We start from the raw sequence: 14,086 nt of genomic DNA on the forward strand, positions 1-14,086 counted from the left end.
TTAGGTCCAGTCAGGGGCGGGCTTCAAAAATTTTAGCAATGGGTTCTCTGCCCGGTTGCTGGGTGGGCATGGTGATGGTGGGTGTGTCCTAGTCAGCCTCCTACACCATGGCGGGAGGGTGTTTTTGCCCTCTCCGGGTCTGGCAATTTTCCTCGAGCCTCTGGGAGGGTAAAAACTGCTTCCCTGGGCTCCAAATGCTCTCTGGAAGCTGGAAATGGGCCCATTTCCAGCCTTCCTGAACTTCCAGGAGGCCTGTTTTTTGCCATCCTGAGCGTCTGTACGCGCCCTGCACTTACCTGAATCCAAAATGGGCCATGTGGAGACTCCTGGGAGGGGTGGGGTGGGGCCAGCCAGGAGTGGGATTTGGGGGTTCTCCAAACTGCACATAATCTTAGTTAGGGAATCTCCTGAACCCCTGCGAACCCCCAGCAGCCCACCCCTGGGTCCAGTGGAACAAAAATGTTTTCAATAGTTATAGTGAAAAGACTACTAGATTGAAACAATATTCCTATTCATATCAAATATGCTATAAAACCTTCCTCTTATATTTACCAGAACAGCTTTAAGGATAAATTACAATGAGAGATAACAACTAATCTAAAATCATCCATGACTCAGGGATAGTTGATCTGCATCTTCCAGGTTCTGGTTTAACACAAATGTCCGTATATTTATATTTATATAAATGTTCATATATAAGTCCATTCTTCCATAAGAATTTACAGGATTGCTTAAGGAAAAATGAGGAATATTTTATTGCATGCCTGACATCAATATACATAATGACATAAAATAAAGAGTAAATTTTAGAGCAAATTGTTCTACCCTGAATTTTTTTATGTATGTTCGATAATTGCTGCTTTTTTCCTACTGGCTTCACTATTTCCTGCCCATATTAATAGATTTCATTACATTCTGATGCTTACAAATCATAAGTAAGCCTGAAGATATGCAAATTTGAATGGCTGCACTCCTTGCGTAGTGGCTCCAAGTAGGCACACATTGATAGCAGTGATATGAGCCAGTCTTTCTCTCCTGCAGACCCGCCAACTATCACGGAATCCAAGAGCAATGTATCTGCTACAGGGCGGCCAGTTTCACTTAAGTGTGCAGCCTCTGCTGTGCCTACGCCTGATTTTGAGTGGTACAGAGATGACACTAGGTAATTATGCTATTTATCTTCTTTCTCTTGTCCCTGATGTCTAGCTTAAAAATGTTCTTTTTATACTCAATGCTCACTTTCCAAAAGTTCCATCACTCATCTTCTTTTTTTCTTTCAACATTCCACCCACTAGCCGTATGACCACAAGTTAGCAACAAACACAGGTATAGTATCTATATAATATCAGTTGTGCTTTGAAAACAAGCCCCACACTTATTTGAAGGGAGTGCTAGGCTTCTAAATGAAGTTTGCAGTATAGTTTTGCAGGATGTAAATGAGAAAGGTCTATCTGAATTGTGTCTAACTTCTGATACAATAAGATGGTTAATTTTTAAAATGCCACAAGATTTTTTGTTGTGTTTGCTGAAAAAGACTAGCATAGCTATTATCTCAGCTAGAAAAATAGTGAATTATGGGGCAGGAATTGAAAAAGAAGAGGGGTAAAGTGATGTAAAAGGCAAATCTTACCACATTATTTATGAATTATTGAAAAAGATAATTAAAAAAACCCAAGAGTAAACATGTAGGTTAAAAAATTATGTAACTTTCATAGTTTTTTCCCTTCCATTCTCATGTATTCCCCTGTCTGTATCAAAGTACCCTTCTCATTTCATATCTGTCTGCAGTCTGCACTGAAATTTTAAATCCTCATACTTACCATATACAAAGAATGCAAAGTATTACTATATTTACCATTGACTTTTCTTGATTCTCAGGATAAATAGTGCCAATGGTCTGGAGATCAGGAGCATAGGGAGCCAGTCCTTCCTGACAGTGACCAATGTCACTGAAGAACATTATGGCAACTATACCTGTGTCGCTACCAACAAACTTGGAATCACAAATGCTAGCCTATTTCTTTACAGTAAGTATGGAAGCGAAAAGAAAATATATGAGTGAGTTTCACTTGTTGTAGTGAAAAGGATGCTCTGTAGATAGGGCAGTCCTGCATCCTAAAATGAATTCAGCAAAATAAAAGAGAAAACATCCTTCTACTCCATCCTCATATCCATAGAAAAATAAATAGGAAGATCTCCTTCTTTAAAGTCAGGGGCTTTCTTCCAAGTACCATTGCTTAGATTTTCAGTATAAATTAACTTAGTTTCCAAGACAATAAATCCAGTTTCATTTGGTAATAATACTATTAAGTGGTATTATTCATAATTATATCCCAGCTTTAAACTAAAATTAGTGTGTTTGAAAGCCATCATCAAGATATATAGCATTGATATTAGAAAGGGGCTAACAAAGTACAATTATTGTTTGAATTATTGATGAAATGTAATTTGACAACATGGAGAAAGAAATGCAAATTGAAATAAGGACAGAAAAGAAAGAGTTTTCTTTCAAGGCAACTCAAAAGAAGTCATAGATTAAAGTCTAATAAAGGAATGTTGCTTGGGTTTAAAGGTTGTTTTTATGAGCTGTGAAAAAAGATGAATATAGTCCATTTGTAAAAAAAGAAGAAGAAGAGAGAGAGAGAGTCAATCCCAACCACAGCTAGATGCATATTTTTATAAAACATATATAATGTTTGACATGGTCCTGAGACTCACTTTCCATCATTCCCAAATATAAATCATTAATACAAATTTCTGTTTGCATTGCAAAACAAAGATAATTCTGTAACCTTAATTGTAGGCATTTTTAATGTGGGGGAAAAAGTGAAAATAATGCAAATGCTGCTGTTTGGTGTAGGTTTACATTTTTCAACTTAACTTTTTTGTTAAGAAAATAATCAAGCCGAGAAACAGGTGCAAATATATCTATTTAAGCATATATGCATGCATGCATTTTCTGGGCTCCAATTTATCTTTTCTTAATCTTTGATAAAAATAGAATATAAAAAATCAAGTTATTTCTTAACTCAGCAAGGTCTTTTAATAGTCTTTTCTTAGAAACATAATAAAGAAAGACAACTATACGATTAGGCAGCTGGGAAGATAGAGATTCTTGTAGAAAATTTACCCTTCAGTAAAAATACCCCTTAACTTACGTAAACCCTTAAGAACACATTGTTCAAAAAGATCTAATTCTAAATCTAATTCTGATGACAGACAATATTTGAAACTATGATTCATTGTTGAATGGGGTCCAACATTTTCTTGACCATTGTGGTAGACCAACCAATTTAAACTTCAAGTCAGACTAAAATATATTATTTCATTCTGTGTTTTATCTTGGAGATCTGTAATGGATTATAGTTCTTTGGACTTTTTTTCAGCAATTTTCAAGGTCTTTATCCAGTTAACACAAACCATTGTTTTGCCTTTTATTCTCTGACTTCAGAACTTATAGCTTTTTAAAAATATAAACCAATAATATGGCTAAGAACAGATGAGCACTGTTGATACTTTTATAAATAGCTAGGTAAATTGAACTATAAGGCAAAGATGTTCTTAAGAAGTTCATTGGTAAATGTGCCTCAAAAAGCAGATTTGGAAGCACGGTGCATGGGAGCAGAGACTCAATCAGTCATGCTTCCTTACATCCACAAATACTACAATTATTACTCACAAGGTCAAAGAAATAAACCAAAAGCAACTGCTGTTCAGATCATCCTTGAAATTTGCTGCAGTTTTGTTTGACTTTACTTGTCTCAAATGTATCACAGGAAGAAGTAGATGAAAGAAAACAAAACAATAAAATAAACAACCATTGTAAATATTGGGACATTATTTTGACTGTCTGTATCCTGTACATAATGAAGCAACATTGAGGCAACAGAAGGAAAAAACACACCTAAAGTATGGATTTACAGATATAAACAATGAAGTTTTAGCTTTTTTAGCCTGGATGCTCAACAGCTACCAAGGTTATTCCTACACTTATATCCTCTTTCATTTCCTTTACAAGTTATCCTTTTGCTCATTAAACAAGCAGTAAAAGAGGAAAACAGAATATGTATCAGTTTTCAAGAATTTGTTTTCATAGAAAGGAAAGAAAAAAGAAACCTACTGGACTTTCTGTTTTGTGGAAGGAATTTCCTTGTTCTAGGATGTTTTTCTTTCTTTAAAAAAAACCCTAGCCATTCTTTGCAAAAGGAAATGTACAGAAGATCTATTTATGGGCAAAGGTTTGTTTTCTTTCAATCTTGCTTTTTCATTGTACCTGTTTTAACTCTGGTAGATGCTAAAGGACTAATGAAACTCTTCCTATACCTTCTGAAAAGACAACCTGATTAAGTCAGCACTGTAAATCAATGAAAGCAAAAAACTATATATAGTTTAACAATTCCATTTTTATGTGGTCTTTCAAAGATAATATGAATTAGTAGAGATTTGTGGATCACCTATTTTCTTCTTCAATAAGATATTTCACATTTTATAGAGTAAAGAATCTGGTAATACTTTTTAAAAACAAACCTTGTTCTGCCCTTTAATTAGATTTGCTAGTCTGCAAAGATGCTTTCATACTCCTTCTGATTTTTGGCTACCACAAGCTAACATAGCTTTCTTTCTACAAGGACATCTCTTATATGTCATTCTGCTTTGGCAAAGTGTCAGGATGAGGTCAAGCACTTACTTCATTAATAGCAGTTGCTGCATATAGCAGACAGTTGCTCTTATCAAGGCTCAGTGAGGAGCAAAGGAAGTGTTTTCCCCCCACCCATTTCAATAAGTTTCTTGAAATAAAATACTTTTTGAAAATCTGCCCAGTCCTGTTGATTGGGTTTATATATTTTGTTTTGTGCCTTCTAATTGCTCCATTTTACACTGAACAGTACCAAGAAGGCTTTCTAGCGCACAGATTCTCAGTGCCTCAACAGGCTCCTGAATATAAATAGTAGTAGTAACAGATTTGAAGAAGCATTTGGCCAGACTTCCATTAGTAACATATATACCAGCAAGAGCAAAAGTGTTTTGGTTTATTTTCTTGCCTCCTCTCTGTTTAGAAATTATTATCATACTCTTCCAGCCAATGCTTTAAATTCATAGTTATAAAAGGGGTTTGGCCTAATTTTTTTATTGAGAAAAAGAAATTGAAAAATACTTTCTCTGGTTTGGCTACAGAGCAATCTAGGTGTCTGAGAAAGTGTTATGAAGGCCAGTCAATATCAGAAATTAGGTTGGTTATTATCACTATTTGATAATAATGAATCAAAGTTATTAAACTACGAACAGCTTAAATGGAAAGGTAGCAAGTTCAGAGTTCCCAATGCTATCTAGAATTTGCTCTGACATAATGTCTCAGATATTTTCTACATCTCTGTAGGTTCCTACTAGCATATTATGAAATATATACAATAAAGATATAGCAATGTAGGAATTCCAGAATAGCTCATTGTCTTCATGTAAAACCTATTCTTCACATTTAAACAAATCTCTCACATAGCCCTAGAGAATAGAGAAAGTTAGTATTGATATGTCTGAAGACCCTCTAACTGAAAGCTGGGTAGTCTGTAACTGTCTACTGTTGTCCTCGACTTACAACCATTCTTTTAGTGGCACTGAAAAAAGTGACATGATTGTTTTTCCTACTTACGATTATTGCAGCATTTCCATGGTCATGTGATCAACAATTTTGATGCTTGGCAACTGGTTCATATCAGTGATGGTTGCAGTGTCCCGAGGTCATATGATCAACTTTTGTGACTTTCTAACCAGCAAAGTTAATTGGGAAGCCAACCATGTTACTAACTTAACAACAGCAGTGATTCTCTTAACAAATATGGCAGGGATGGTTGTAAAGTGAGGCAAAACTCACTTAATAACTGGCTTGCTTATCATTGAAATTTTGGGCTCAATTGGCAGGTTGAGGACTACCCATATTATTCTTTGAAAAGAAGCAAGAAATGTGTTTCAATTGTTTTGGAATTAAATAAGAATTTTCTGGTTTTCATGTGCAAGCAAGAAATAAGAAAAAGCCCCACCAAAAGCACCTCCAGGGACAAACTGAAGAAATAGAATGAGTCCTTCTCTATTTTAATTATTTTCTTTTCTTTTCTGAGAATAACACATCAAACATGTAATTTCTAAATACAGCCCCAAAGAGAACACTTTGTTTAGAGAACTTCCTGTCTCCTTGGGAGACATTGATCACAAAGAAGTGTTATGATATGATACCTATTTTCTGATAAAATTGATTTATCAATTTTGCATTTATTTGGTGTCATGAAGGTCTAAAAGTGCACATGAATAGCAGAACATTTGTAGATAATTCTAAAATAATTTAAACCATCATATCTATGCAGACAATAGCAGGGGTAAATCCTACAAAGATTAAGTATATTTCTGGTTTCTGCTTTCATTTAAATTTTTATTCTTAAAACTATCTGAAGAACAAATAAAATCCAGATTGGGATCCGCCCTAGAACCTAATTCCTATATGTTTTCAATATAATGTCTGCAATAAGACTATATTTATTGTGAGAGAAGAAGCAGGATAAGTATTGTGAGAGAAGAAGCAGGATAAGGATATTCCTGTCCCTCTATGCACACTCATTCATTCAATATCACCTTAACATACATACAGGCTCAAGGCCATAATATGACTTTCTAAAGTTTGCTGTAAGGTAGGGAAAATATCGTTATTTTTACAATGAAATAGAAAAATTAAAAAAATAAATCCCAAGAAACTGGTTGTCTGAATTGTGCAAATTGAGCAGACTTACAACTATCTCAGCATTTTGAAAAAATGATAATGTGGTATTCCTATGCATATACACATGTGCTTAAAAGGAACACAATTTATCACCCTCCAGCTTTGTAGAAACATGAGACTTCAGAATAAATCCTGGTGCTTACTTTGCAGCCAGAAGGGCGGAAATGCATTACACAAAGCAGCTGTTGCCAACTGGGGAGCCATTTACTAAGTTTAACTATGCAGGAGCCTGAATTATTGTTTCAGAAGTTATGAAGGAGTGGTGTCCTTAAGTTCCTGTACAATGCCATGAAAAGATATGACTATTTTAAAAATGAGAGGTGTTGCTATGTTTATATTGTCTTAGGTTCCAAACATCTTTTCAGAACTAAATCTAACATTTCTAGTATTAAGTCAGAAAGTTGACATACAAATATATGTATGTCACATACAGTACATACCTGTCAGCATTATTCCATTTTCTAATAAGCAATATTTTGCAAAGTTTAGGAGAAGCATAACAAGTTTTAGGCAAAAGAAATTGGAAACATTAAAGTAATTCTAGTTTACACTAACTCTGTTCACCATCCCTCTCCCTACCTTTAGGTTTATTGTGAGAAATCTGCTCACTTAAAATAGTAACTGATTGAAGTAAAGTAACCTACAGTACACAGGGCTTTGCAAATCATCCATACTTCCAACAAATCCATTTATGACTTCATATATTGCCTTTTTGCTTTTCAGGTTGTCAGCTCACATTTTGAGGAACTTGTCAACTTCATCTCTCCATGATTTTCTTGGCTGCCTTCTTCCTCTCAGCCCGTTTATTCTTCCTTCTTACATTTGTTTTCTGAATTTTTGCTCAGTGCAAGACCAAACCACTTCAACGTACTTATTTTTTAGATCTTTTGTATTATACAGTCAGTTTTGAAATGTTTTCAGACATCTCCATCCAAAGATTCTAATAGCTAAGAATAGTTAATAAACAATTTCTAAATGTGATTATAAAATGAAGTATGCAAACATAGTGTCTTTTTAAGGCATCAACTATGGTTTGAACAAGATGGCTACTTCATCCTGACATTCAATGTCAGCTCTCTCAGGTAAATCAGACAGGAAACAACTAGAGAGCGAATTCTATTTTATTGTAAAGCTAAATTAAGTCTGATGGTACAAATTTCTCACTGCCACTTTAACTACATCATCAATTAGAGTACGTCCTTCCTAAGCTTCTTTTTCTGACTATAAAGCCCCTGGGACACCTCCCACCTGACTATTTCCTAGATAGCATATCTTCCTTTCATCCCCGATGGTCATCCACATATTCCATTACACCCAGGGTTCAAAACTAACTAGAGACTACTGCCTTACAGTCTCTTTCTTTGTCAGGAGAGATTCCATGGGCCAGTTTATTCATCATCTCTTTGTTCTTTGCCATGGTTGTTGTCTCTATTTTTCATCTTCACTCTTCTATTCTTTCCCCTCAAAATAAGCATCCTTTCATTCATGAGCCTGTACCTTGACCCTACTGCACACATTTCTAAGCTGTTTTCAATGTGTTTTTTCTAGACATATTCAACCGACACACTAATATAACAAGTTAGACAAAAAGCACGCTCCTAAAGTGAGCATTTTAGTTTCTTTTAATAACCAAAATCAATCTGTAACTTCTCTGATTTTTCATGTCATACTTGCCTCAAGCATTTTACTCAGAGGTATAATGTCACACAGAGTAACAAAATAAGTTAGAATCATTAGGGCAGTGCCAGAGTAGAATAAAAAGGTGTCCCACAGCAGGCAGCAGAAAGAAATGTAGTTTTTCACAAAGTAAGGCAGTAATGAGGCCAGAATGCTTTAGAATAACCACTTGTGAAGAAGTGACTTGCCAACTGTGTGAGAAAAAAGCAGATAGACTTATGTTATTTAAACACACTAAATAACAAGAAAATCACTGCAGCTGACTGTTTTCCCTTAACAATAAGCCCCCATGGCTCCATAAACACTAACTTTCAGTCTAGCTGTGTATTTTCCAGGCAAAAAGGCAGTATCTTCTTGCACCTGCTGAGTGGTAAAGCACTCGCATCAAGGCAGTTAGCGTAGGGAAATCTGTCATTATTCCCATTATTCCCTTCTGTTTCCTGATTTGTTTATGGACTTTTCAGCAAGTCCAGTTGTAATAATCATAATGCTCTACCTAAGGAGTTTTGAATCACCACTGGGTGCTGAACAAGTTTATAAGTAAATAATAACTGGTTGCCCCCTTAAAAGTCTTGTGGGAAGTTCTAAGATATCTTTACAAGCAATTCTCCTTCCTGGAGTTTACAAATTCTAGCTACAGTTATATCCTGGTAAGGTATAGAACGGAATTTACTGAATTTCAAAACATTCCCTTAAATGATGTCTCAAGCCATCACTTGAGACTTTCAAGAAGAGATTGGACTTCCATTTGTCAGAAATGGTGTAGGGTCTCCCGCTTGGGTGGGGGGTTGGACTAGATGATCTACAAGGTCCCTTCCAACTCCGATTATCTGTTATCTGAATTCATCTCATATCTTTCTACATGGCTGTTTACTCTTTCCACTGCCCCACCCTACATTTTCTCTTAACCCACACTTACTTCACAGTGGAATATAAAAACTTTTTTGATAGATCAGGGCAGAATTAGGTTTTAGTACAGTGTTACATTTTCTACAGGGGCAAAGTATGCCTATTGGAAACCCCTGTGACAAAGCATAAGGATTGTGGCTCTCTTTCTAGCTGTTCCCGGTAATTGACAATTAGAGCTTTACTTATTCTCATCCTGGAAAATACATTTAATCACTAGGAGAAGTATTGTAGTTGTTGATAGTTTTATCAGTAGCTAAAGAGGTAGCAGGGACAAAATCTCTTCAGAAGATTCTTTGTTATAGATACCCTTCATAGCACTAAGAACTCATCATTACAATGGCCCAAGTGTCAAGGAATTGGATAGTCATAGATCTCCAGGCCACTGGCATTATAATGTTCACCCACATACCTTGGAGAACCGTGCTTCACAAGCTTTATGACCGGTGGTGGTATTCGACTGGTTCGGCCCGGTTCTGGCGAGCTGGTAGGAACAATGAGCAGCAGAGACCAAAACGGTTCTCTCCGCCACTCTGCTGTTGGGCCCGGGCTCCCATACTCACTTTTATCTGCTGAATTTGAAGCGCAGCTGCTTTGTGCGGCACAGAAATGTGCCGCGCAGCAGCTGCTGAAGCGACCGGGATCATGCAGGCTTACAGGAGGCGAGTTAGAATGCCTCTGCGCCTGAGGAAAGACCTCTGTGCCTGCGCAAAGTGCACATTTGGCATGCACGCAAAGTGTGTGCATGAGCGCAAAGCTCACCCACCGAACCAATGGCAACAATATTTGAACCCCGCCACTGTTTATGACATTGATAATACTACATTTGAGTCCACAGGAAAGGAGGTTGATGGCATTGTACAAAAGGCACCATAAATATCTGGGAGTGATTTGTTGGCACCAAACTTACATGTGAAATTACCAAACAACATATCTAAAATGTTGTAGCCCAGTGCATATGGAGAGAAACAGATTGAAAAAAGCTAACTAAAATAGGGAGACTAGAATTAAAGTCAAATTGTATTCTGTTTCAGTAATATTATGTTGAGTGAAGCAAGATTGCCGATATTCAGCATAATGTCCATGGACACGTATAATTAATCTCTTTCGGAATACATACCACCTTGTCATTGATCTGAATTCTAGATGAGGTTTTTATTCTTTCCTAATGTTAGTTTCCTAGTTTTTTTTTAAGTAGAAACCCTGACTTCTATGTAATTCAGAATTATGAAGAACAAAATCAAGCTGACTGAATTGTGCATGAATATGCTGTTTCCCAAGAGTCATTCATATAACTAAGTCTACAGTGGTGCTTTTATAAAATTCCTTCTTCGTGCAAAAAGAAACAAAGGGTCCTCTCAGACAGCTGTTTCTTAGCTTCACAAGAAAAAAATATGATACAACAGTTCCATCCATTTGCCCCTCATAGAAAGTGCATAGTAAGAAGAAAGATGAAGAAATGTTGATAAAACGTGGGAGAATTACAAATAGATGGCTAAGTCATTCATACCAATTCTTGAGACAGAATAATTAGTCAATAAAGGTCTCGTCTAGAAACTTTCAAAATGGTAACTTGGTTAAATGAGCAGAAGCTAGTTAGATAGTGCTACAACATTTTTAATGTAATTCAAAATATTTTGATTACATTTGAAAAAAATCTTTTACATGAAAGACTTCTGATGATAGATGAAAATGATACGTCATGGAAATTAATTTTCACAATGGAAAATGTTCTCATATTTTTTTCAACCCTGGCCCTATGTATGGAGTAATGTATAAAGGATTTCTTTAGTAATTACCTTTCAGCAATGTCACAATATACATTAGCAGTATCAATTCCACTACAATCAGGGGTGGGATTCTACCAGTTCTCACCTATTCGCTAGAACCGGTTGTTAACATTCTAAGCAGTTCGGAGAACCGGTTGTTAGAAGAAATTACTGGCATAATCCTGTAAGGAAGGCAGGAAGGAAACATTCTGGAGTTGTTTACAGAAACTGCCTCTCCATTAACCTTTATTACATTCTTGGCAGAACTAGACTTCCTGTCTCTGGAACATTTCTGGAGTTTTTTCCCCTCCATTGCTGGTACTTTGCTTGTGTGGAGTGACCATTCAAAGTTACAATGGCACTGAAAAAAGTGACTTATGACCATTTTTCACACTTACGACTGTTACAGCATCCCCACAATCATGACAGGCCAGGCAAGGAGATGTGTGCCTTGATGTGAGTGATATTGAGTTGGCCACACCCAGCCAATAACATGACCACCAAGCCATGTCCACCCAGTCACATGACCACCAAGCCAGGCCCACCAACTAAGCCACACCCACAGAACCGGTTGTTAAAAAATGTGAATCCCACCCCTGACTACAGTTACAAAATTAGGATGTTTGTACAATGACTTAATTAATGAGATCATGCTATCTTAACTCTCTTTGCTTACTGTACATTGTTTTATGTCATCTTCAAATGAGCTTCATTCCAGTGTTTGGTGTCACACGTTTAGATCTTTGGGGTAGAAGAAGTGTTCATTTGAGTCAAAGTAATTTCAGTCTGGAAATTCTTCAGATTTATAACTGCTGCTTGTTACATTTGGAAAGTGCATATTGCTTATTGTTTCGCTTTTATTGTTTTCCCGTCTCTTAGAGAAAATATTACCCACACTCCCCAATATTTTTCCAGGTCAGTATATGTTTTATGTCACTTAGCTTTTGAGCTGGGTCATTCTCCATCAACTGAATAAGTAGTAAGTAAGATTAGGTAGTTAAATATTGCTTAAAATTTCAGAATACAACAATTCATCCTGACTGCATCTTCAGTTGTTTCCATCCCTATTTATTTACTCTGTAGCTGATAAACTAAATCACTTCTTAAGACATGAATAATTTAAATGTAAATCATCTTTAAAAAATTCAACTTGTTCAAGATTCTTCATTAGCTTTTCTCTACAAGCCAGTTAGCATAGTACACAGCTCTATTTTAGGGCAGCTGATAGACAAGTATGGGCAATACTATGGGTGATACATAGGAGTAAGAATATTAACTTTGTATTATTAACCTATATTAAAGTTTATCATTAAGGAAAGCAGTGATGCCACAGGGAAGATTGCAAAACTACTTCTCTACCTAATATGTAAAGGTGGTTTTTGTTATATTTATCTATTTATTTTATAATATAAACAAATGAATAAATAATAAAACATAGTTTCTATCTAAAAATCTTTGTATACCCATTTTATTTCATGATAACTTGCTTTCAACCACCCCAAAAATAGGGAGAAACAATTCCTAGCTTTTAAAGTACTACTTATTTAAAAACAGGATTTTAGCAAACTAGTTTTAAACCATAGAGTAGTCTTTTTGAATTTAATATTGGACTATTGTCAATAATATTCAGGACCAACAGTCATTATTTTCTCAAAGTTCTGAATAATTTTCTAATTCTGCTGTTCTAGTTACTAGTGAGGAATGGATAGCATGAAAGAAACAGGCCTTAGATGTACAGTAATCAAATAGTCTTATATGAATTTTATAAATGATCTTGGTAAATTGCCCAGAAATAAGTATACTGAATACCATATAATTGTAAATAAATATGCATGGTATTGTACCAGCAATATTTTGGGCTTTTGTTTTATTTTCAAATTAAGCTTTTGTTGTACATCAGACACTGGGTCTATATTTTCAGTATTTGTTTAACACTTATTCCTCTGACTTCAAGGAGAGCTCTTTCAAATGGCAAGAAAGTTAATTGGCTAAAACTGAGTAAGAAAAAAAAGTAAAAGTAAATATAGAATTAAAAGGTACATAGAAGCAAAGTAAGAAGCAATTAAATTAAATCTACTGTAGTTATATACAAACAACAAGAAAAGAAATAATATAAGCATTGGGAAACCACATGGAAAAATAAATCAATTAAATTGATTATCATATAAAGCAAAAATATAAATATACAGAAGGAGTTTTAAAAACTAAAAACTGTTTTGGATTTAGGTTTAGCTTCTCTGATTATTCACACTTTGACTGTATGAATGAAAAAAAGTTTATACTGAAATTCATACATTCTATTATTTGTCTTATTCAGTACCGACATACTATTTTAAAAAATTATTGTTACTTGGATATTTTATATCTATTTTTCTGTATAAATGCATCCAAATGGGTTCCAGATTATAGTGTAAACTTATAATTAACAATGTAGTGAAAGTATTCAGAAACTTATCAAACAGGGGAAAAAACAGTGGATCCAAATAAGATCCTTCTAATGAATTTAACCTTTTATGTTACGTTGTTGAAATTATGTTCTCAGAACACATTAAAAGATGAAAATGGAGAGAAGAAGCAGAGTGATTTAAACTGGAACAGCATTCCTAAATTTAAGTACCACCATTGAGAGAGCCTGCCTCTTACATATTAGCCAGACTGGTTTTCTATATTAATGGAGCAGAGAAGATAAATCCCTAAAACTCACCTTAAAATTCAGAGCATTAATACAAATCACTAGTTCTGATGATTTTAGGAAATAGAGAACACTAAAATTTTAATAATGGCATTTCAAGAAAACTGAGTTGTACTTAACTTCTCTTTAAATAGAACTCGAGTATATCTAATTTAATTGCATTGCTAAACATAGTAATAAAAATAAAATATTTTAGGGTGCATAGAACCTTCTTCTGAATAAATATATTCATAATTGTACCATATCCTGTGAACATTGCAGTATGCTATATTGAAC

At 35.2% G+C, this 14,086-nt stretch overlaps 1 protein-coding gene across 2 annotated transcripts in view; it reads left to right on the forward strand.

The window, feature by feature from the left end:
- LSAMP (limbic system associated membrane protein) overlaps positions 1 to 14,086 on the forward strand; it is a 498,110-nt gene that overhangs the window by 463,619 nt on the left and 20,405 nt on the right. The window contains exons 5-7 of one of the 2 annotated variants that reach the window (XM_087966398.1): positions 1,042 to 1,162; positions 1,879 to 2,027; positions 11,998 to 12,033. In XM_087966398.1, the coding sequence (XP_087822524.1) occupies positions 1,042 to 1,162; positions 1,879 to 2,027; positions 11,998 to 12,033 (306 nt within the window). The remainder of the gene's footprint in view (positions 1 to 1,041; positions 1,163 to 1,878; positions 2,028 to 11,997; positions 12,034 to 14,086) is intronic. The other variant, XM_087966399.1, reaches the window with a different exon arrangement.

This window comes from Notechis scutatus, chromosome 5 (assembly GCF_049901735.1).
Source record: "Notechis scutatus isolate UNSWTSFEM ecotype Mainland chromosome 5, rNotScu1.2, whole genome shotgun sequence".
NCBI lineage: Eukaryota > Metazoa > Chordata > Lepidosauria > Squamata > Elapidae > Notechis > Notechis scutatus.